Source organism: Notolepis coatsorum (genome assembly GCF_963971535.1).
Source record: "Notolepis coatsorum genome assembly, chromosome: 19".
Classification (NCBI taxonomy): Eukaryota; Metazoa; Chordata; class Actinopteri; order Aulopiformes; family Paralepididae; genus Notolepis; species Notolepis coatsorum.
In genome coordinates, this window is record NC_140183.1 from 48,977,479 (window position 1) to 49,004,078 (window position 26,600).

A 26,600-nucleotide genomic window follows, 5' to 3' on the forward strand; every position below is an offset into this window, starting at 1 on the left:
CTTATTTCCAGGCGTATGTGCTCTTCTTCGCTCCGTTGCTGTATCTGCAATCGATCGCGTTCACCCTGGAGTCTATCGCGTTCAGTAGAGGCTTTCAGGCTGACGAGGAATGCCTGCTGTAGTGTCCTCTCTGCCTCGCTGGGAGAAGACGGTTGTATAGGGGAGCCGTCCCTTGGGGTACTCCGTGCGGAGTCTTGGAGCTCTATCTCCACGGTGCTCTCCTCATCTTCTTCCGTGCCGAGTTCTCTCTCGGTAGTGTTGTCTTCCTCCCGGGACTCGTCGGGGACTACTTCTTCGGTATTGGCGGGGTGTAAAGTCATGTCTGGTTCCCCCCGGTCCCCACCGTGAGCTGGGTCAGTTACGTTAGAACCCATAGGGGCCTCTATGGTCGGGGTAGCCTGGTCGTTAGGGTTAGACATAATTTTACTTTCTAGTTTTACCGCGTTTACTGTTGGTAGAAGACTAGGTTGTTGACTGACAGCGTAAGCCTCTAGGTACTGAGGGAGCTGTCGTTTGCGCCGCGGGCGTTGTTGGTTAGGAGGATCGTTTCGTGGAGTGTTCATCATAGGCCATTTTAATATTAATAACACTATATTAATATTACACTGATTACCCTCCGGCTCGAAGGACCAATTGTAACTGAGGGGTACAATTCCCTGACTGTATTGTTAGATATGATACTTACTACCACTACCTCTTGTACTTTAGACTCTGGCCACCCAGTACTAGGTATAAATAATTATGATAAACACTCCCACCTGATGAAACGGATCCAACACAAATGTACCAAGTCGAAAGTCTGCGTTTATTAATAATACATAGCAAAAGGTATGTACAACGATCACTTAATTACATTTATGATTTGAAATAGTATGCACTTTTATGGCAAATGAGTATTCGTAGGTAGATCAATATCGAATGTCCAATCTCTGATTGCGCAGGAAGCAAATATACAACCTGGAATATTTAGGGAACAATAGCAATGATACTTGAATGATTATATAGCTGGATACACTAGGGGAAGGTTCCGACTGCTTGTAGGACAGCTGGAGGGGGGGGGGGTAGAGTCTGGCTGTATCCCGTCTGGCCGAGGGTATCCTGGGAGAGCCCACAGTCGTGCGACCCGGTGCCCAGCGATCCTCGATCCACAGATGAAAGCAGTTGGACTCTCTGTGGCCGGCGTCCTCCGGTCCACGATGGAGAGACGTGAGGCGACCTCGTCGTGTAGAGCGTCTTCTCACCTGTCGTCCTCTCCGGGGGGGGTATTTCCAACACACCGCAGTGTTGGCCTTTATCCATAGAATAATCAAAGTACTCAAAGCATAATCCAAGCCGGGGAAGGCTAGCCGTCGTCGGTAGAATAATCCAATATACAGGTCCACTCGCTCTTTGGCCTGGAGCTCCTCGGGTGCAGCTTCACGTGGGGTCAACCACCCTGGATAAGCGTCCAGCTGATGCCCGAAACGATGGGGGTGCTGATTACTATAGAACTCTTACCGCACGAGGCACTACATATGAATAGACTATTATTAGCTTAATAGAATACGTCCAACTCGACGATATAGTGCCAAATATGACTATTCAAATATTAATATACACGATGTCTCAATGCCGATACTGGGCCGAATTGGCCTTACTGCCCACACGTGGTTCGCGGGGAGGCTTTTGCGTCTGTCACTCTGTTGGAGGGTAAGGAACTGGACTAAAAGAAAGCTCTACTTTAATAGCGCAGTATATATACGCACTATGAACAAATAGTACCATTAGTGGTGCGGTAGACATATTCCTACGCGGAACTAGGACTTGTCCATACATGTTGAGCGGTACGATTGAACCTGGTCTGAGGGGTATGGCGACCTGGCACCAAGGTCTCGTCCAATGGTAGAATGGAGACTATTATGGGATGTTCAGTAGACTAGAAGGGATATTCAATGCATATTGTACAAGGAATATACAAGGGATATCAGGGGATATACAAATACAATTAAATATATATATATAAATAAATATATATATTCGGTTTAATCTGATCCTTCAGAACAATTGGCATAATTATAGACAGGCATAATTGACATTAAAACCTCCAGATTTCTGTCATTAATATCTATCGAAAAAATATTATAATAGATTCCCTATTATGATAGATTTTTATGATCTATCTATGAATCTTTAAAAGACTATTAGTAGGTTTCTGACTAAATAAAAGCAATGCATAAAGTGCAGACATAGAATGAGTATACAATAAAATATACACAAATTAGCATAAAATAGACAGTAGAATAGTGCAAGGATGAGGAAAAACACCCATAAAATATTGATTTGTAAAAAGAAAATAAATGGGAGAATTCAAGCCTCCCCTGCCCCAATAATAGGTGTTGAGGTGGGTAAGTGATGACTGGTAAAATAATTGGTTAAGTAATACAAGGAAAAGATAATACAATTCTAGACTGGTGTAGCGGGTAAGCACTGGGCATCAATAATGGCGTAGAGATGTTTCTCTAACCACCAACCCGCTCTCCTCCACAGGGAGAATCTGGAGAAGCATGGCGTGTGTATCCGGGTACTGGGAGACCTCACTATGCTGCCGCTGGACCTCCAGCAGGTCATCGCCAACGCTGTGGTCGCAACCAGGAGTCACAACAAGTAGGATGTTAATTTCATTCACTTGCACTTCAGTGATCCTCCTCACCAGCGTCTCACCTTCCCCATCCATACACAATGTTGCTGTTCTGAAAAACGTAAACCCAAATGCAAATGTATATATATCGGGTAGATATATCCTACCTTAATAATCTATAGCCTATCCATATAACACTGTAGGATTTCAATTATATACAACTCTGTATACACCATATATACATTTATCTATATCTGTAAATATATATATATATATATATATACAAATTATGCATATACCTGTACTGTATATACTTTTACCTATATCTGTATGTATTCCATACACTAGCTAGTATGGTTTACTACCATAGTGTATACTTGTACCACTGTATATAACAATAATGTACATCCAGATTCAGACAACTTTATTGACTCGTGGGGCAATTCATATTGTAGCTTCACGAGTAACAAAAACAACAAATGACAAAAACAAAAACATCTCAATGACAGCACGGCAACAACAACATTCCATGCATTAAACAATCCAGTAAAAGTAAAAACAGACAACTAAGTGTAAAAGGATACTTAAAATGACTACTGTCTGTGTTTAAAAGTCTGATAGCCGAGGGGACAAAAGATTTGGCGTAACGGTTGGCCCTACTTAATGGAACGCCATAACGGCGGCCAGAAGGCAACAGCGAAAACCGCTGAGACAGAGAGTGGAGAGGTTGATTTGTGATGCTCGTCCCCTTCTTGACCACCTTGACCTTCTACATTACCTTAGCATATTTATTCTGTAGCTTCGTCATATATACTCCCCTACACTGTATGCACTTTACTGTTCCTTTGCACTCTGGTTAGATGCCAACTTAATTTCGTTGTACCATACTAGTGCTGTGCAATGACAATACAATTGAATGGAATCTAACCAATATACTCATTCTACAAATAGATGCTTCTTAAACGTGTGCTTTGCCTACACTTCGAGACATGAAATTGCCAACGCGGTCAGGGAAATGGCCTGGGGAGTGGAACAGGGGCTTATCAAGTCAAGGTGAACCAAGCATTTATTTTCCATATCTTAGAACGACAATATACATAACATGACGTACAGTAGACTTGATGTCATCAGAGAATGTTAACGTGTGTTTCTGTTTCTGCGTTGCTCAGCGATGTGTCCGAGGCCCTCCTCAGTGAGTGTCTGTACAGCAGTAATTCTCCTGACCCAGACCTGCTCATCCGTACGTCAGGGGAGCTGCGTCTCAGTGACTTCCTCCTCTGGCAGGTAAGGATGGGACTTACTTCATGGTGATTAACCTGGGAAAATAAAAGCAAACATCAGATGTTGTGACATCAGGAATCTTAACGGAACATGCCAAAGTTATAGGAAATGTGCTTACCGTCTTCTACAGTCGGACAAGAAGATGGACAATTTTCTCCTATGCGTTCAGTAGAAAGCTATCTGTCTGCAAGCTAGCCTAGTTTAGCACAAATGAATGGAAGCAGATACGGGCCGCTAGGCTATCTTAACACTTTGAGTGCCAGCCACGGCATAATTCATTATATCATGCCAACCGTTGAGTGCCAGAAACGAGAGATGCTTCTTTTTAATCGTTATTTTTTTTATTAGCGATTTCCATTCATATTTCATCAATCTAGCCTCACGTTAACACTGGCACTCTCTCTGAGCTCGAATTGGGAAAATACCGCCCCCTATCGTCTCCGGATGGCACTGCACCCCATTGGATTAGACTGAATGAAATGGATGGGAAAAAAAGAGTCCGGATTCCACATTTTACTTGTCAGGCATCTTGTAGAGTTCCGTGTTCCTTCGCTCTCCATGTTCAATGTAGAGGGTTCTGTTTCTTCGTCATCAGTGTTGTTCAATGTAGAGGGTTCTGTTTCTTTGTCATCATGACTCATATCTTATCATATGTATTTATCCACACAAAGAACGCCTGATCCGTTTTGTTTCTTTTATGTGAATAGTTTATTTACAATAAGTGAACCAAACTTCTCCTCCATTACAAACACCACAAACACTCCCAGCTGTGACACACCATTTTCACCCCTGTGCGCACTGACAGCTGACTGATGACAGCTGACAGCTAGATATACGTGCTCGGCTTCCCGCCACTGCGTCATACCGTCATGTCTTTACGTACTGCAAGTACAAGAACAAAACACAATACTTAGAATAGAGTTGCACCACATTTCCAATACAACACATGCATATGAACGTCTAGGCTACTCACTACAAAACATAACATATGATCCCATTTTCAACATATGAGAACATATATCTCAACACATGTAATCCGAGCCAAACCCACTCATTGCCGAGCCGCAGAACAGCGTGGAATATGTTTCCAGTACCCAGCGTTGGATCAATAAACGCGATCGATATTTGGAATGGCGATCAGGAATTGGAATAATCTTTTTGGAGAACATCTGATCTGAGGTAAGGAATCTATTTTTACCAGTATTGGGATAATAAGAGCTGTTTTCACCTATATATCAACGTGTCCCATATGTGTGTGTGGCTGTGAGTGTGTAGCTGATCAGGAAATAAGAGAATCGATTTTTCAGCCCACTTCTATAGCGTGCATAAGTACACATATACTATCGATAATCTAGCGTTTATTTGAAAACTATTCATAATAGGCCGAAAAATTACAACGTGTTTGTGTATTACAGTAAAGCGCGATTCCTGCAGAATCTTTTAAAATTTTTTCTGAAAGTTACAAAAAAATAGCGTTTTTCAAAATGGTATAAAACGGAAATGAACCGATTAAATAATAATAATAATAATAATAAAAAATTTAAAATATCCGTTTCGACAATGTTGACTGCAAACAAGTCATTGATAAGCGACGGTCGTATTAGACACATAGCCATAATTCAAGATATAGTTTATGCGTTCACAAATGCGAGTGCTCTGTCATTGAATAGAGCGGTGGCATTCAACGGGGTAAATAGGACACGGAGGCCGGCACTCAAAGTGTTAAAACCCAGAGATAGCTTTATACTGAACGCATAGAAAGGAGATTGGTATCTATGTTCTTGTCTGACTCTGGAGAAGACGGTAAGCACTTTTCCTATAACATTGGCATGTTCCGTTAAGATTCCTGATGTGAAAAAAGTGTGAAAGCCTCCCTTTGTTGACCTCAGAAACCTTTAATTATATATATTATATATATATGTATATAAGGGCTGCAACCAACGATTATTTTGGTAGTCGACTAATCTAACGATTATTTTTGTCACACCCTCCATCTGTTTCCTATGGGCGCGGCTCCTTTTCCGGGCTCCAGTCATGTTTTACCTCACATGCTCAAGTCTGCACACCTGTTAATGTCACCCTGTTGTCCAGTCCCTCTGCCTTAACAGTTAACATAGCAAATTAAAATAATGACTCATGAAACATTTGAATTTGGATCTTAAGCAACTTGCTTAAATCAAAATGTATTTGAATAACATAAATACAATACAACAATCAATCATAACTAAATAAATAAATTAAATAATACAAATTAAAGTGCAAGTGTTTAAATGTAAACAAAGAAAGAAAATAAGTAGCAGCATCTGCCCCCAGCACTGCGGCTGATGGGGATGTAACTTGGTCCAGGAGGGTGACTTGGAACAGCTGTAGGGGGAAAGGAGGATGACAGATCAGACAGACTTCAAGTTCTATGTATTTTGTTTGCTGTGTGTGAGAGGAGTGTGTGTGTATGTGTGAAACTTTATTTTAGATGATTTACTGCATAATGCCATTAACATTAAACCATGGGAAAGCTAGTTGGAACTTGGCTGGCTAGGCTACAGACAGCTCACGTTAGCACAGAGTGTCGTGTTTTTGCAGACTGACTAGCTAAGTAAGATTGTGACACACACTGCCACCTTGACTACATGTGTATATAAAAGCAGCAACGCTGTAAGCTTGGCGCTGTTGTTTAGCTAACGTTACGATACATACAACATACCGCAGCCTCGGTATAACTGAAATAGCGTGCAGCAATGCTGTAGCTTGGCGCTGTTTAACGTTACATACAACATACAACAAACATACCGCAGCCTCTATAAGCCCCAGCAATAGAGTTCGCTTAGCAAGCATTATCCATATCCATGAGACGTTCTGTTTTCCAACATGTAAGCTAACGTAAAAAATACAATACTATTGCTAAAACTTACCCATGTTCCGAAGCTCCGGGGTGCATTCTTTCTTCCTCTTACCCGGGCCGTTACTACAGAATGCAGTCAGACAATGGAAACGATACTGCCCCCAGCATTTCCTGTAGTGCACTGCAGTTACAAATGAACATTTGCGTCTGATTTTTTTATACGACTCATCGACGCAAAGATTCCCCGTCGACGATTTTTTTATGATCGCCGTTGTCGATTATGTCGACTAATCGTTGCAGCCCCGATATAATAATATTTTACAACTCATTTGTATCCATTGGTCAGTTTAAATCGTTAAAGGAAAACTCCAACATTTTGGGAAATTTGCTTATTTAACATCTTCCCTGGAGTTAGACAAGAAGATGCATACCTTTTTTGTCTCTGTGCGTGCATTTAGCTTTGGGAACAGTCGCTCCGTTAGCATAGCTTAGCTTCATCACTGGAAGTGAGGCAGGACAGTAGCCTGACGTTCCCTACAGGTTTGTTGATATTCTCATTCCTTCAAAGGATCCGAACCGATTGAAGTTTATGGATACCATGACTTAAAATCCTCTTACATTGATGATTAAAAGCCTCCCCAATTTAGAAAACAGTAATCCAATGGCTGGTATTGATAATATACTACTAACTACTGGACGCTCGGAGCTAACACAGAACAGGATGGTAAAGCAAATATAATGACTTCCTTTCTGGGAAAGTGCGATGTTTATAGCAGCGGAAAATGTTTATTTTGTACAATATCTAACGTTAACACGAACCTAAACTAACTTTAGGTTCGTGTTAACGTTAGATAATGTACAAAATAAACGTTTTCCGCTGCTATAAACGTCGCACTTTTATTTTGAAAACCCCAGAAAGGAAGTCATTATATTTGCTTTACCATCCTGTTCTGTGTTAGCTCCGGTTAGCTCCGAGCGTCCAGTAGTTAGTAGTATATTATCAATACCAACCATTGGATTACTGTTTTCAAAATTGGGGCGGCTTTTAATCGTCAAGGTACGAGGATTTTAAGTCATGGTATCCATAAACTTCAATCGGTTCGGATCCTTTGAAGGAATGAGAATATCAACAAACCTGTAGGGAACGTCGGGCTACTGTCCTGCCTCACTTCCAGTGATGAAGCTAAGCTATGCTAACGGAACGACTGTTCCCAAAGCTAAATGCACGCACGGAGACAAAAAAGGTATGTATCTTCTTGTCTAACTCCAGGGAAGATGTTAAATAAGATAATTTCCCAAAATGTTGGAGTTTTCCTTTAATAGCAAACCCATTCACCACAGTCTGCAGTTGTTTTGAATTATTAAACATGTTTAATTGATTGAAATTCAGTTTCTACTATTTCTGTATTTGTTATGTGCTGTCTTTCTCGATGTCATTGTAAATGAGAGATTGCCAAATGAAACGAGCACTGATCACACACCCCATTTTGATTGGGATTATGACTGATATATAATTATGTTTTCATAAAAGCTTAGATATTTAAATGGGGTGATGAGGTCGCAGGAAAGATGTTGTAATGTTTCAAGCGTTCCAGTATCTAAGTTGTCTAAAGCGGCCTAACAGAGGTCTTTCACACCGGCAGGGCTCTGTGGCGGTGCCTGTTCCCGAATCTAATCTCGAACTAGCCGGCACGTTCACACCGGAAATAATTGGTTCGGACCGTGAAAAATCGGTGCTCAGCTGGAACCGAAATTTCGTTGATTTTTCCTTGCGAACCGTGACATCAGATCAGTGGGCATGTCATATGCTAGGCTGTAGGGCTGTCTTAAATACTTCTCGGGCATGCAGCTGGATGCTATTGCAGTCCCCCCACTGGGAGCATCGTGGATCATTGTGTTTTGGACTATAACGTTGGATCAATGGACGCGATCGATATTTGGAATGGCGATCAGGAATTGGATTAATCTTTTTGCATGACATCAGATGTGAGGTAAGGCCTTTATGTTACGAATCTTGGGGTAATCGGATGTTCCTATCACGCGCCGACCAAAGTACTTAGAAGCGATTTTTCAGACCCTGCTTCTCTTCGTACATGAGGACACATATACTATCGATAATCTAGCGTTTATTTGAAAACTATTCATAAATCAGCCGAAAAATTATAACGTGTTTTGTGTATTCCACTAAAGGGCTATTATCGTGTCTTTCTCTGGAATTACTAGAAATATCAAACTATACTCGTATTTAAAACGGAAATGTACTGATGAAAAAACTATCAGTTTCGTACATGTTGACTGGAAGCAACTCATTGATGATCACTGTTATTTAGATCTATTGCTATTATATTTGATATGTTTTATGCACTCGCAAATAAGTCCTATTCTTCATTGGATATAGCGTTGGCACGGAAGGGCCATCAGCAGAGGGCGCTGTTGGCCCGGAATGAGTAAAAAAAAATGTTTAGTATATATATATATATATATATATATACTTTTCGCACTATAAGCCGCACCTGACTATAAGCCGCAGCAGCTAAATTGAATGATGTGTACATATATAAGCCGCACTGGACTATAAGCCGCATGTGTTTTAATGTTTTGGCTTAATGTAATGGCTTATAGTCCGAAAAGTACGGTATATATATATATTATTTTTTTTGTGCAAAATCAACTCTGCTTCTCTTTGTTAATTACAACAAGCAATGCTGTTTGTTATTTAAGATGAGGTCGGACTCGGCACTGACAGATTTGTGTTCATTGTGCTGCTTTTATGAAGCCTCAAATGACGGCTTACAATATTTCATGAAAGCAAAGAGTTTCGTTTGTCTAAGATTTAAAAAGGTTTAAACTTTACAGCACTGACAAAGTTGAACAAAGTGCTGTACAAGTCCCACAACAGCAGCAGCTAAATTGAATGATGTGTACATATATAAGCCGCACTGGACTATAAGCCGCAGGTGTTTTAATGTTTAATTACCATATGTAAGGGTCCAGCCTTTCGGAACCCGTTGGTGATCGTGGATGTTTTGACACTCCTCCACGCTGTCAGGATCCACTCGCAAACTTGAGCGAAAGTTGCTTTTCGCATGCGACCAGTTTTGGTGAATGATTTATCGCCGCTAGTCATCCACGCCTCCCACTGAACGCGTAGTGCCACTTTGAACGCACGATTGACACTGATGTCGAGTGGCTGCAGATGCTTCGTTGTGCCCCCAGGAATCACAGCTGGAATTGAGTTTGTGCTCTTGATGGCTGCGTTCACAGAATCTGTTATATGGGCCCTCATGCTGTCCAAAACGAGCAAAGCTTTTTTTTGGCGAAAGAATCCTCCAGGGCGCTTGATGTAGCACTCATTCAGCCACTCCTTCATTACGCTTTCCATAATCCACCCTTTCTTGTTGACTTTAAAGGAGATGCTGTTCGGGATCTTTTCTTTTGGCATTGTAATCCGCTTAAAAATCACCATTGGCGGAAGCTTTAATCCAGATGCTGTGCAGCCAAGAACACAAGTGAAATTCCATAGATTTAGGAGGTCCCCTAGTGGCCGTTAGCTGTAAAAATCCATAGATTAGCCGCACCGTTATATAAGCCGCAGGGTCGAAAAATGGGAAAAAAGGCGCGGCTTATAGTCTGAAGCTTCGAATTAAAATCGAATCTCGGCCCGGAAGCTTCGAATTCCAAAAGAAAATTCAGGACAAGTGAAAATGGCGAACAGCAGAGGTTCGGCATTGCACTCAATCGATCCATTCAACAGGAAGCGATTTGCGACTCATCTCAAAATGAGATTAGATTCCAATGTATTGTTATTATACAGCACAAGTACGATACACAATCCAACCAGAGTGGATAAATAAATGCTCCAGAAATAAATATGCATGGAGAAAGGCTTAGTGAGCCTCAGCGCACACACACACACACACGTACTGTATACGTTCTAAATGAATCGTTCCAGCAAAGTAGGCTTGTTTTATTGGGTATCATATAGTAAGTCATACTGTAGAACATGACATATTAGCATGACATCTGATTTATTAACACTTTCCGTGCCAGCAGGGGGTGCCAGAAATAGGCGCTTGAGTGCCAACGCTGTAGTCAATGGAGGGCGATCATATACAAACGCATAAACTATATCTTAAATTATGGCTATGTGTCTAATACGCCTGTCACTTATCAATGACTTGTTTGCAGTCAACATTGTCGAAACGGATTGTTTTTCAATCGGTTCATTTCCGTTTTATACCATTTTGAAAAACGCTCGTTTTTTGAAACTTTCAGAAAAAGAAAGATTTAGCAGGAATCGTCCTTTACTGTAATACACAAAACACGTTGTCATTTTTCGGCCTATTTATGAATAGTTTTCAAATAAACGCTAGATTATCGATAGTATATGTGTACTTATGCACGCTTTAGAAGTGGGCTGAAAAATCTATTATCTTATTTCCTGATCAGCACACACACACTCACAGCCACACACACATATGGGACACGTTGATATATAGGTGAAAACAGCTCTGATTATCTCAAGACTGGTAAAATAGATTCCTTACCTCAGATCAGATGTTCTCCAAAAAGATTATTCCAATTCCTGATCGCCATTCCAAATATCGACCGCGTTTATTGATCCAACACTGGGTGGTCGAAACACATATTCCACGCTGTTCTGCGGCTCGGCAATGAGTGGGATCGGCTCGGATTACATGCCTGACAAGTAAAATGTGGAATCCGGACTCTTTTTTTTCCCATCCATTTCATTCAGTCCAATCCAATGGGGTGCAATACCATCCGGAGAGACGATAGGGGGCGGTATTTTCCCTGTTCGAGCTCAGACAGATCCCCACTGGTAACATGAGGCTAGATTGATGAAAAATGAATGGAAATCGATAGAAAAAAATTACGATTAAATAACGAGATTTCTCATTTTTGGCACTCAAAGTGTTAATGCCAATACTGAACGACTGCGCAATTGGCTCTTGACAAATGTAGTGTAGGCTAATGCATTTTGTAGCCTGAAGAGCAGCACTTCCAGGCTTTGCCTACTCGGGTGCGAGTGTAGGCATCTCTCTAAGTGCCCTAGTTACAAATAAAATGGAATTAAATAATTATATTCTTGGGCCTGGTTTAATTTACGGCCATTTCCACAATAAAGTTTATTTTAAATCAAATGTATTATTTCCTTCCATGCCTGGCTAGCCCACACCCAAGAGTAAAACAAACTTTTACTATCTGGGCAGTACATTTGGTAATCGGCGTTCCTGGCTCCAAAAAGCACAGCTAATTGATTGATTAAAGCTAATTCATCCCATTGTAACATTGAGGGGAAGCAATTCTGAACAGCTTGTTAATATGAAGACCTCGATTCAAATCAAATTTATTTGTAAGGCCCGACAACACACGTTAACACTTGAATCGCCGATGATGTGTTTAGACGTCATTCCTCGCCATGCTCATTCTGCCGAAGACGCCGTAACTCGTCTTTGATATCAATAATTAAAAAATCTGTGATCGAAATCATATTTCTCCTCCGGAGACATGAGATGTACTGGTGAGCTCCACTCAACTGTCTAACGGTTCAAGAGCGCCATCTGGTGGCAGATCGGCCAAGAGGGAGGGGCGCGCCAAACAGGAAGTGCTCATCCATAATCCGTCCGGGCACTCGCGATCGGTAGCCGGACTCCATCTCAACACACTGGATAATCAATCGCTCGCCCTAACTCAATAAACAATGTTATTTGGACGTATATAGTATTATACAACCTGGAAATGGTTCATCAGGATCAACATCCCATAATCGAAAACTGTCTACTCCACGCTGATCGTCCAACGGCGCGAGGAACATACGGTAAGATCCAGCGTTATTTTCTAACGTATTCTATACTAACTGATCTGATGATCATATGACCCACACTAGATGAATGGTATAACGTTGCCCACGGAATTATAAACGCCCCCTCGCCCATCCGGTCAATATCAGATGATACGTAGTAACTTCTAGAAGTACCTCCAGTTGAAATTTTTCATCTGGCAACGATCGCTACCAAACTGTATTTGATCATCAATATAATGCATTTGGAGCTATAAATCAAGTTCTGGAGAAAGCTGCAGAAAATGATAAAAACATACTTATACTTTAGACCATATTTTAGTATGAATATGTGAATGAAAAAGTATATCGTTGCTACACCCTGAACAATGGATATAGGACATTGAATGGGCCATAATAATGGCAATTTAGCAATAGAATTAAAAAAGTTATAGCCCTGCAAAGAAGGGGAACTTCTCCATAGACAAATAGAGCTGGCTAGGGATGGTAAATTATGAATTTGAACCATGGCGATCAAAGTGTTAATGTCCCCATGAGCCGGACACGTCTTCTTTAAACAAGTCAAGAAGAAACAACACTAAGTCAAGAACAAAACAAAAACACCATAAAGTCCAAAAAAATTTAAATAAATGCAACACTCCCAGACATACCCATGCGAAGGTAAGGAAAAACTCACTAAAACCTAGCAATAGGGAAAAATGCACCACATGCTATGTGGAGGAGAGAAACCTTAGAAGGGCCATTCAAGGGGGGATCTCCCTTAGATGTCGGTGTTAGTAGTGTTGCAGTAAAACAGGCAAACAGTTGGTAAGCATGCACTCATATGTGTGGTGAGACACAGATAAGTGCATGCGATAGCAACTGAACATTTTGAAAGATTAAAGATAGAGCTGATAGCGGATCTATTTGAGGCAAAGGGGCGGCGCAGAGAGGGTCGCATCCTCCCGGTCATCATCACGGGACGTCCAACACTCCGATCATCACTCCGAGACAGCCACTCACAGGGAGACAGGGAGACGGGACAGGCGTTAGACAGTTTGCGTGATTGTGATGGGCGGACATAGCAATAGATAGATAGAAGTGGTAAGCATATATGTGAATAGAATAGATATATGTAGTAAGCATATTATGTGAATAGAATAGAAGTACCGGTACTTAACCCAGCAATGAACTCCACGTTGACAGACCACGGACAGAAGACGATAAGAAGCTGATCCATGGCCTCGGTGGTGCACGTAGAACAGTCACTGCAATGACAGTAGATTTCTTTTTAACCCTAGGAATCGATAGAACCCCCGCATTTTGTGAGCGCAGAGCACGAGCGGGCGAGTATCGAGAGATGAGATCGGATAGATAGAGCGGTGCAAGCCCATTTAAAATTGTGTAGGTGAGGAGTAGCACTTTAAAGTCAGATCGGGCTTGAATAGGAAGCCAGTGTAGGGTGGACAAAACTGGTGTGATGTGATCAAATTTTCTAGTTTTAGTTAGTATCCGTGCAGCCGCATTTTGCACAAGTTGAAGATTTTTGATGCTTGAATTAGGTAGGCCTGAAAAAAGTGCATTACAGTAGTCTAGACGTGATGAGACAAAAGCATGAATTAGGGTTTCAGCATCAGCCATAGTTAAAATGGGGCGCATTTTTGCAATATTATGAAGATGGAAGAAGGCAATTTTGGTGAATTTTTTTATATGTGCATTAAATGAGAGGGAGGAATAAAAAATGACTCAGAGGTTTTTTATGGTGGAGCTCTGGGATACATGACAAGTATCAAAGTTGAGGGAGATGTCCTCAAACAGGCCTCTGTGTTTTGGGGGGCCAACAATTAGCATTAACACTTTGAGTGCCAGCCACGAGAAATCTCGTTAGTTCATGAGTGCCAAGAACGAGAAATCTTGTTATTTAATCGTTATTTTTTTTATTATCGATTTCCATTCATTTTGCATCAATCTAGCCTCACGTTACCAGTGGGGATCTGTCTGAGCTCGAACAGGGAAAATACCGCCCCCTATCGTCTCTCCGGATGGTATTGCATCCATTGGATTGGACTGAATGAAATGGATGGGGAAAAAAGAGTCCGGAATCTACATTTTACTTGTCAGGCATGTAACCGGAGACGATCCCAGTAATTGCCCACCCTCAGAACAGCGTGGAATATGTGTTACCAGTACCCAGCGTTGGATCAATAAACGCGATCGATATTTGGAATGGCGATCAGGAATTGGAATAATCTTTTTGGAGAACATCTGATCTGAGGTAAGGAATCTATTTTACCAGTCTTGGGATAATCCGAGCTCTTTTCACCTATATCTCAGCGTGTCCCATATGTGTGTCTGTGTGTGCACGCTGATCAGGAAATGAGAGAATATATTTTTCAGATCGCTTCTATAGCGTGCATAAGTACACATATACTATCGATAATCTAGCGTTTATTTGAAAACTATTCATAAATAGGCCGAAAAATGACAACATTTTTTTGTGTATGCCAGAATATTCCAGTAAAGGGCGTTTATCACGGAATCTATATATTTTTCTGAAAAACTAGGGCTTTTCAAAATGCTATAAAACGGAAATGAACCGATTTCTTTAAAAAAATTAATAAAAGAAATTTAAAAATCCGTTTCAACAATGTTGACTGCAAACAAGTCATTGATAAACGACGGGCAGATTAGGCACATAGCCGAGATTATGCGTTCACAACGCTATCATTGAAGTGGGTGGTGGCATTCAACCATGCTTTACCATGTTAACAAGTGGCACTGATAGTGTTAAGGAGTCGAAAGTTTTGCGACATCCACTTTTTAACGGCAAGCAGGCAAGCCTCAAGATTTTGTAATTGGGAGGAATCATTCGAACCCTTCAGACTGAAGCCAGATCCATACAAAGACTAAAGAAACCCATTCCTCATGATACATCCTTTCAACGTGTAATTAACTGTTCGTGGGACTGGTTTCAACTGAGGATTTTCCTTCATCCTTCCTCCTTTCATTCATTTCTGCATAATAGAGCTACAATTACAGTAAGGCACTTTTTAATAGTAGTAATATGATTATTTGCCAGAACACAAGTCCGATCTATTACACATGAATAATACTCAATGATCTGAGTGATTCTAAAACACTATGGACAGGGCTACTCCTCTGAGATATGTATTGATATTGATGTCGTACCTTCCATCCTGCAGACATCCCACTCGTGCTTGATGTTCCAGTCCGTTCTGTGGCCAGAGTACTCATTCTGGAACTTGTGTGAAGCCATCCTCCAATATCAGTTCAATTACAGATCTATTCAGGTAAGGCCTTGTGTCCGTTGTCAGTCAGATGCACGTTCTTACTGTGGAAATTCCTACTTGCAGAGGCATTCTAGTGAAACTTACTTACAGTCATAAATTAATAGTTTTCCATGCCTCAAATCCCAAGAAATACTTCCATAATAAGTTTCCATTAGGGATATTATCGGCCGATATCGGCATTAAAATGTGATATCGGAAAATATCGGTATCTGTTTTCAGATACATTTCTATAACCTTTATTTACCCAGGCAAGCAAGTAAGAACAAATTCTGATTTTATTTATTGTCAAAAGTATGCATAATGTTGTTAATTCCACAACAAGAGATATGTAATGTTAATTACCTGACATTTTTTAATGTTTTGGGGGGGAAACCCTGCATATATCGGTATCGGTTGATATCTGTTGATATCGGTATCGGAAATTAAGAGTTTGACAATATCGGTATATCGGTATCGGTAAAAAAGCCAATATCGAGCATCCCTAGTTTCCATAATATAAAGTAGGCTCGGTACTAGGGATGCCCCGATCGATCGGCCAGCGATCGGTATCGGCCGATATTCAGTATAAATATGAGATTGGTGAATTCCGATAATGCTTTATTTTTGCCGATCGTGAAAACCGATCGATGACACGGAAAACATGATCCAATTCTCAGCAGAGTTCTCACTCGCTCTTCTCTCACAGCCACACTCTGCTGCTGCACGTCTTGCCCCTCCTCCTCCTCCCCCTCCCAGACCTGTGTCATGTCAACAAACCCTTCGGCAAGACGAGTCGAGTGCATGAGCACCACAGAGCTCCTCTTTCAACATAACAAGGATTAAACAAAATGGCCCAGTCATCTATTCACTTTTGTTTAATACATGAGGCGTTGTCTAATGTTATCTAGCTACTGATATCAACGTGACAGTTTGGCATTCGTTTTTCGCAAGTGCTGGGTAGTGTTGGCTAACTAGCTATCGCTCGTGAGCTAACGTTACTGTTTAAACAAAACTACACAGTCAACTATTCACTTTAGTTTAATACATGATGCATTGTCTAACTGGCTAGCTACTGATAGCTCCTGATATCAACAAATGCGCATTTCAGTTTAACACATCTGGCGCCAATAACGTCCTACAACGTGTTTCATGGTAATGCTAATTCTGCCAAACCACGGCGTACGACGTTATTGATATCATATTTAATTTTTTCGCCATGGTATTCATAATTTCCTCACCCAGCCTCGGCTGATACAGTGGGAGCCTGCACAACTCTGCAACGCTTCAATACTGCCGCCTGGTGGATGATCGGCGAGTTACAACCGGAAATGGATCTCTGGTGATCTCCGTGCATCTGGAAAATGCGTCCGGCACTCACATATTGTTGCGGGACTCTAGACACACATGCGTGTATATGGATCGCTGCCATAACTCAATAATCTATATGATTTGGGCGTTTATTATTATTATACAAACCGGAAATGGATCTAGTAGATCGCCGTCAAATAAGTGCGATCTTTTTCCTCCAGTCTCATCGGCGAACGGTAAGAGGACCATAACGATACTTTCAGCGTGTTTGTTTATTATTATTAATGCAAACTGCTCTGATCAATATATCACCCATACTACATAAAGCATTTACTGGCGATCACGGAATTATAAACGGCAGTATCGGCAACAAACGGCAGTTGATAATCTATATATGCGTTTATGCCTATAACTCACGTTCTAGGAATTACTGCAGAAAACGATAAAAACATATTTATATTCTAGACGGTATTTTCGTATGAATCTATGAATGAAAAAGTATAACGTTCCTACATCCTGAACGATGAATAATCGATGTTGAATGGGCCATAGTAATGTCAATTTAGCAATACAATTTAAAAAGTTATAGCCCTGCAAAGAAGGTGAACATCTCCATAGGCTTAGAGTGGTGGCAGAGAGTGGTTGAGACGGGCAAACTCTGTGGCAGTTAATGTGTTAAGAATTATAGGGATGCGCCAGCATGAGACCTCCGTTAGCATAGGTAGCTAACGTTGGCTCACGTTAGATCACACCGAAATGATCCAGTAAACAAAATAGTTCACTTTATTTTAATACATGATGCATTGTCTAATTGTCATCTAGCCGGCTAGCAGTAGCTCCTGATATCAATGTCTTATAACATAATTGACATTATTCGTTTTTGCAGCTGAACATTGGTTAATTAGCTATCATGCTTCACATCTTATACGTTTCAGACCCTGTTGAACTATCGCTCTGACTGGGGACACTGAGGGCTGAATGTGATTTGACCAGGGAGCGAAATTAACTTTTTGACTCACCGGCCAGTGGCGGGTAGATGGGAAGAGTCTACCCGCCAAGCATATTTCTTACCTGCCAAAATTTTTTTGATTAAAAAAAATATATATATATATTTTATATAATTTTCTTTTTTTTTAAATAAAATATATATTATATAATCAAGATTTCAAGATTCAAGATTCAAGAGTTTTATATCATACTATATCATACTTGTAGTTGTATTATCTGCGAGACATCGCCACCACGCAATAAGTCAAAATGCTTGCTATCTGCAAACAGCTCCACTGTCTGTGTGTATACTTGAGTAGCCTCCAGCTCCAGCAAGGATTCTCCGGCCCTGCAGCTAGACCCTATATTCAGCTAGACCCTACATTCAGCATGCAAGGATTCTCCGGCGATGCAGCTGGACCCTATTTATAACGTTACGGTTCTTTTGTCAAATCACATTCAACATGCCCTCAGCTAGAATACGCATTCAATCAATGTTATAAGACATTGATATCAGGAGCTATCTGTAGCTACTGCTAGCCCGGTAGATAACGCTAAGACAATTTAGTTTACTGGGACAGATAGATCTAACGTGAGCTAGCTAAGCTAGCTAACGAGGGAACGGAGGTATTATGCACTCGAGTCGACTATTGCTGGAGCATTTGTTGATATCAGCAGCTATCAGTAGCTAGCCAGCTAGATACCGTTAGACAATGCCTCGTCATGTATTAAACTAAAAGTGAATAGTTGACTGGGTCATTGTTTAAACAGTAACGGTAGCTCATGGAGGTCCGATATAGACTAGAGCAGACTGCCCGCATATCGCAATGGTGGCGTTTCAGGAAGTAAACAAGCCAAATGAGAGCTTCCGATTGGTCATTTGCTTTCTTTCTCGTGAAACCAGTCACGTCACTCTACTGTGATTGGACCGTTGACTTGAGTGCAATGTGGGACTTGTAGTTTTTTAACGATCTTGCGGCGGAGAAAAAAAAGACGAGAGGCTATAATCTGTACTCGCACAATCAAAATAAGAGTATCGTTATGAACTACACATCTACACGCCACACGGCGGGCAGCCCTCTAAGTGTCAAGCGCCAAAGGTAAAAACTGAGCGCCCCTGGCGGGCGGCGGGCTTTAGTTTCGGTCCCTGGATTTGACCAAAGCGGAGTATACACACAGACAGTGGAGCTGTTTGCAGATACCGAGAATTTTTACTTGTTGCGTGGTGGCGATGTCTCGCAGATGATACAACTACAAGTATAATTATATAATATATATATTTTATATAAAAATTTTTTAAAAAGTATATATAATAATAATATTTTTTTTTTAATAAAACTAATAACTATCGGTATCGGCCGATATGGCCCATAGACGATCGGTGATCGGTATCGGTGGCAAAAACCGTGATCGGTGCATCCCTACTCAGTACATCTTTATGTCATAGTGTTTATGAGGTGTAAAATGTGCCAGATGTGGCTGAAGTTGCTTGATAGGGAGCATTGCTGTTATTGACTATTTTCTGGATGTGATTTAGTGTAAGGAATTCCATCACAATCTTCCACCTTCAGTAGGCTGAGGCTGGAGAGCTCCCTCTGACCAACATGAGATCTGGGGCCCACTTCTGGAAGCACATTCTATAATGATTTGAGCAACAGTTTGAGTTACGATCGTCACATAAAAGTCACCAATTTGTGAAATTCTTGGTCCACAATGCCTCTTGCCAAATGTTGTCGGAATTGAGACTACCGCTGTGGAAAGAGATGGCAAACATTTATTTTGTGGTGCTCTTGTGGTATATTTTGAAACCGATTTACATGACATGCTTCCCAACTCTTATTTAACATCTATTTGACAATCGGATCAGCAGGTGTGGAAGTATGATCATTATGTGTTGAATCCAACATGGGTGGTGATAGCTGGTTATGTGTACCAAGTTCTGGGTCAATCAAGACACCGAAAAGCCAGTGAAGTAATGGGTTTTCAAACATTTACATTTTCATGTTATAGCGCCACAATCTGGCCAATTGAGGCCTTTCACTGAATGTTTTTTTTTTGCCTTTCTACTTTGCTCCCATATTCCCAATTTTGTTGTTATGCCAATTCCCTCCTGGTTGTTTTGCTGCTCCACATGCCTCCTCCGATACACGTGGAGTCGCCGGCCGCTTCTTTTCACCTGACAATGAGGAGTTTCACTAGGAGAGCATAATGTGCGCGGAGGTTCACGGACTTCACGCTCTTCCCCAGATCCCCTCCCTGTTGAACAAGCACCCCGATATACCAGTAGGGGTCGCTATTGCAACGACCAGCACTCAGTCGTACCCCACCGGCTTCCCACCCGGGAACACCGACTATGTGTTCGTAGGGATGACTGACCAAGAGGTACCGCTGCCGGGAATTGAACCCGGGTCTCTGCGGTGGTAGGTGAATGCTTAGACCTCTACGCTACCCAGCCGCACCACACGGGAATGTTTAGAATGCCCATCTTTCCTCCATGTTGGAAGAAACAACAGTTGCTCTGTGCACAACAATGGTTACAATGTTTAACCTCTACCACTGCACATACATTGGCAATTTTTCTTTTTATTATTATAATGTTACAGGCAGCCATGTTGGAAGGAGAACTACACAAACATTCTATGCATTTTTGTTATCCATTTGCACACCAGTATCTATCTACAGTAGCTTGCGAAAGTATTCCCCCCCCCCCCCCCCCCCCCCCCCATGGCATGTTTCCTATTTTGTTGAATTACGACCTGTAATTTAAATGGATTTAGTCCAAATTGGTGAAGTGAAATAAAAAAAAAAAATTACTAGTTTAGTATTTTTACAGAATTCCAAAAAAAGATTTAACTGATAAGTGGTGCGTGCAATGCATATGTATTCACCTCCTTTGCTATGAAGCCCCTAAATAAGATCTGGTGCAACCAAACAGGTCAGGGCCAAAGTTGTGGTGAAGTACCGATCAGGGTTGGGTTATAAAACAAATATTTCAAACTTTAAACATCCCACGGAGCACCATTAAATCCAAATGGACCAAATGGAAAGAATATGGCACCACAACAAACCTGCCAAGAGAGGGCCGTCCACCAAAACTCACAGACCGGGCAAGAAGGGCATTAACCAGAGAGGCAACCAAGACACCAAAGATAACCCTGAAGGAGATTAGAGTATCTGTCCATAGGACCACTTTGAGCCGTACACTCCACAGAGCTGGGCTTTATGGAGGAGTGGCCAGAAAAAAAGCCATTGCTTAAAGAAGAAAAATAGGAAAACATATTTGGAGTTCACAAACAGGCATGTGGGAGACTCTCCAAACATATGGAAGAAGGTACTCTGATCAGATGAGACAAAAAAATTACTTTTTGACCATCAAGGAAAACGCCATGTCTGGCGCAAACCCAACACCTCATCACCCCAAGAACACCATTGTTTTTCATAGGCGGGGACTGGGCAGAATTGAAGGAATGATGGATAGCGCTAAATACAGGGAAATTCTTGAGGAAAACCTGTTCCAGTCTTCGAGAGATTTGAGACTGGGTTGGAGGTTCACCTTTCAGCAGGACAATGACCCTTAAAATAATGCTTAAGCAAAACACGAGTGGTTTAGGGGGAAACATGTAGTAGTAGTAGTAGTAGTAGTAGTAGTAGTAGTAGTAGTAGTAGTTTATTCAGTCTCATCACACAATACAATATACATAATCATTTAACAATCTTTGATTCAGGCAGTGACTGAAAAGGTACAGACTGAAGCATAATGCTTATATGCCTGTCCTATATTCTTAACAAAATTAAGGTCGCTTTCACACAGGGGCTGTTTGGTCCGGATTATCGGACCAGAATTCGATAGTCCGGTTTTTCGGTTTTGTGTGAATGCGCGTCGAACTCGGCCCGCGGACCAAACACGCGAACTCTGGTCCGCCTGAAAACGTAGGTCTCGGTTCGGCTTCACACGGGCTCGCAGCCACACACACACATTTCCACTCTCTATCAGCCATGCCTCTGCTACTATCACGCCTGCTCACGGCTACGCAGTTTGTGTATTTCCGCATTTCACTTTCTGAAGCGGAGGGATTTCCACTCTCCATTGTGTCCAATGGACGAGCGCCCTTTTCGACCGTGTGACATTGTTCAGATAGTTCGGTGTGCCTGACAGATTTCTATGTGAACGCAGGCGAACCAAATGAAGAATGCAACAATGTTGCAACTTCACCACCAGAACCGCACCGAGTCCACCAAAACTATATGTGAAAGCGACCTTAGGACTCAAGCAGTATTCTAAAAGAAAATAACAAAACAATTATTATTCACATTTGCTATACAAACCATTTTCTTAAAAACCAAAAGCGAATTACTCATTCTTAAATGTATATCAGCATTGTTCCACAAGTTAACCCCAACAATAGAAATACACCTCCTTTTAATCCTTTTCTTAGCTTTTTGAACAGTACATTTACAAATGTCTCTCAAATCATATTTTCTTTCATGTATTGAAAAAAAACTTTGCACACCGTCCGGGAGTTACTTTGCTTTAGCTCTGTACATTTAAATGTCTTGGAATGGCCTAGTCAAAGCCCAGATCTCAATCCAATTGAGAATCTGTGGTATGACTTGAGGATTTCTGTACACCAGCGGAACCCATCCAACCTGAAGGGGCTGGAGCAGTTTTGCCTTGAAGAATGGGCAAAGATCCCAGTGGCTACATGTGCCACACTTATAGAGACATACCCCACAAGAGACTTGCAGCAGTGCATGCACACTCAACTTTTCAGTTTTTTTGTCTTATTTCCTGTTTGTTTCACAATAAAAAAAATTCTTGCATCTTCAAAGTGCATGTTGTGTAAATCAAATTATACCAGGTTGTAAGGCAACAAAATAGGAAAAATGCCAAGGGGGGTGAATACTTTCTCAAGGCACTGTATCTAAGCCATACCCTTTACCACTATCTATCAAGGCACTGTATCTAAGCCATACCCTTTACCACTATCTATCAAGGCACTGTATCTAAGCCATACCCTTTACCACTATCTATCAAGGCACTGTATCTAAGCCATACCCTTTACCACTATCTATCAAGGCACTGTATCTAAGCCATACCCTTTACCACTATCTAGCATGGCACTGTATCTAAGCCATACCCTTTACCACTATCTATCAAGGCACTGTATCTAAGCCATACCCTTTACCACTATCTATCAAGGCACTGTATCTAAGCCATACCCTTTACCACCATCTATCAAGGCACTGTATCTAAGCCATACCCTTTACCACCATCTATCAAGGCACTGTATCTATAAAGCCATACCCTTTACCACTATCTATCAAGGCACTGTATCTAAGCCATACCCTTTACCACCATCTATCAAGGCACTGTATCTAAGCCATACCCTTTACCACCATCTATCAAGGCACTGTATCTAAGCCATACCCTTTACCACCATCTATCAAGGCACTGTATCTAAGCCATACCCTTTACCACCATCTATCAAGGCACTGTATCTAAGCCATACCCTTTACCACCATCTATCAAGGCACTGTATCTAAGCCATACCCTTTACCACTATCTATCAAGGCACTGTATCTAAGCCATACCCTTTACCACTATCTATCAAGGCACTGTATCTAAGCCATACCCTTTACCACCATCTATCAAGGCACTGTATCTAAGCCATACCCTTTACCACTATCTATCAAGGCACTGTATCTAAGCCATACCCTTTACCACCATCTATCAAGGCACTGTATCTAAGCCATACCCTTTACCACCATCTATCAAGGCACTGTATCTAAGCCATACCCTTTACCACTATCTATCAAGGCACTGTATCTAAGCCATACCCTTTACCACCATCTATCAAGGCACTGTATCTAAGCCATACCCTTTACCACCATCTATCAAGGCACTGTATCTAAGCCATACCCTTTACCACCATCTATCAAGGCACTGTATCTAAGCCATACCCTTTACCACCATCTATCAAGGCACTGTATCTAAGCCATACCCTTTACCACTATCTATCAAGGCACTGTATCTAAGCCATACCCTTTACCACCATCTATCAAGGCACTGTATCTAAGCCATACCCTTTACCACCATCTATCAAGGCACTGTATCTAAGCCATACCCTTTACCACCATCTAGCAAGGCACTGTATCTAAGCCATACCCTTTACCACTATCTATCAAGGCACTGTATCTAAGCCATACCCTTTACCACCATCTATCAAGGCACTGTATCTAAGCCATACCCTTTACCACTATCTAGCATGGCACTGTATCTAAGCCATACCAAATGTCGGGTCTCTCAACTAAATTTGGAAGAAATACAGTCCAACCAATGAATGAATGAATGAAAACTTTATTTAACAGATTGCAGAATGGGTACAATACAGTACGGCTCAATACACACAATTGTTAAGGGGATGCAGACCTGAAAAAGACGTTTGTCTTGTTTCCATCAAGGTCCCCCATTTTCAATTCATATAGACATTTATGACATACACAACATACATGACATTTATGGCATAGGGACATATAGGTATTTAGTACTGATACATTTGTGACATAAACGGTATTCAAATATACAGTACTGTTACCCCTAGATCCTGACAGAGTATATACATATGATGGGGAGGGGACTGTACTTTAGGAGGGGGTGGGTGGGAGAGAAATATCCATACGGCGCGGAGGGAATATAATACATGCGGTGGGGAGGGGACTGTCTATTAGGAGGTGGTGGGGGTTTTGGGCATTTACGGTGGCCAGTTTCGAATTGCAGCCTCCCGTAGGTGCTCTTTAAGAGCAGTTTTGAATGTGGGTAGGGATTCACATTCCTTTACAGCTTTGGGTAGGGCGTTCCACATTGATGTGGCATAATTGCTAAACGTGTTTAGTCCCTTGTTTGAGCCTAATCTGGGTTTAACATGATTTGTTGAGCTTCCTCTGGTGTAGTGGTTGTGGTATTCACTGACCTTTGGGAAGTATTTTGACATGTACATGGGTACCTTAGTCGTATAGTGTACCAGACTGAGCAACCTACTAACTGCTGGTCGCAGCTAAAGAACAAGGCTAATGCTAGTGTGTGAAACACTCCTATTAGTACACACAGCTGATGTGTGTGTTCTATTATGTTATGACAGAAAGCCAGAGAACTTCACGAAGAAGACCAGGCCCTACAGCAGCTGGAGTCTGACCGTGCCTGCGTGGCAGAGCTCATGCAGCAGCATGGGAATGGAAAGCCAGCTGACACCCAGAGGCGACAAGAAGCGCTGTTGAGCTACACTGCCTGCCGGGAGGAACGGGTTCAGGACTTCGTAGGAGCACTGAAGCACAAGAGAGACACTTTCTTCACTGTGTTATCCAGCCAGGCTGTCCTGGCCTAGGGAGGTGTTTGAAGAACTTGCCCCGTATTGAAGTGGAGACGACCGCCTCCTCTCCTCCTCTCCTCTCCTCTCCTCTCCTCTCCTCTCCTCTCCTCTCCTCTCCTCTTCTGAAGAGGGCTGCTGAGGAGAAGAGATGAGTGAATGGGAACTGCTAACGCTTTCTTTTTGTATTACACATTTATACAAAAACCAGAGGGCAATTTTACCCCTATGGGGATATTCTAGTATATGAGGGATATTTATGTCTGTAGTAGAAGTCTAATAAAAAGAAAATGCCTGGTCAAGATGTAGCTCAGTAATGAATTTGTTGTGTAAGTAAGTTGTGTGAAAAATGCATGCCATCGATTGGAATATAGCCTATGGTTCTGGGAGCCAAGGGCCCTGGTTTTTGGATACATGGAATTTTTACTATTGTGGCCCAGAAAAGCAATCTGTGTCATCTGTTGAATTTGTTTGTGCTATTGACAACATACAAAACTATATTTTGACCAGCTTTCTTAGTGAGAATAAAATTCCCTGTAAGTTAATGTCATTAAAGATGTGTGGATTATTATTTTTCAGACTTAAGCTATATGCTAAGGTTTTATGTTTGTTTGTTTGTTTTTTCCGTAATGGATGCCTTAATTGGACGGTTATGCCAGTAGAGTAAACTCGGTCAATATACATGAAGTGTCTTTGTAAAAAGTATGGCAAGCCACTTACTCCAAGGCCCTGCTAGTTGTGTAATAAAGGCACTACTAATATTTGTTTTCTCAACTAAAGGATAATGCCACCCGTTTTAACAATTCACATATTTTCTTCCTGTTTCCCAGGACAGTTGAATTATAATTTGTGAACATGTACCACTCTCCCCTAAAGATAGAAATCAGGGGGAACCATCCAGTCCTCCGTAGACAATGAATAGGGCTCTGGTTTTATGAGGCCATACAATGTTTATGTGAGCTCTTGCATCCAAATGAGGTTTATATTCTAGCATTGCTTTAAGGTCTTGACCTGAATTAAAACCTAATTTCGATGTAAGAGCTCACATAAACATTGTATAGCCTCATAAAATCTGAGCCCTATTCATAGTCTATGGAGGAGCTCTAGGTTTTAC

At 41.5% G+C, this 26,600-nt stretch overlaps 1 protein-coding gene across 5 annotated transcripts in view; it reads left to right on the forward strand.

The window, feature by feature from the left end:
* dhdds (dehydrodolichyl diphosphate synthase) overlaps positions 1-26,031 on the forward strand; it is a 43,050-nt gene extending 17,019 nt beyond the window's left edge. For 4 of the 5 annotated variants that reach the window (XM_084335877.1, XM_084335876.1, XM_084335878.1 and 1 more), the window contains exons 5-9: positions 2,527-2,643; positions 3,569-3,670; positions 3,787-3,901; positions 15,741-15,848; positions 25,262-26,031. In XM_084335877.1, the coding sequence (XP_084192003.1) occupies positions 2,527-2,643; positions 3,569-3,670; positions 3,787-3,901; positions 15,741-15,848; positions 25,262-25,504 (685 nt within the window). In that variant the 3' untranslated portion in view covers positions 25,505-26,031. The remainder of the gene's footprint in view (positions 1-2,526; positions 2,644-3,568; positions 3,671-3,786; positions 3,902-15,740; positions 15,849-25,261) is intronic. The other variant, XM_084335880.1, reaches the window with a different exon arrangement.
* The last annotated feature ends 569 nt before the right edge of the window (positions 26,032-26,600 follow it).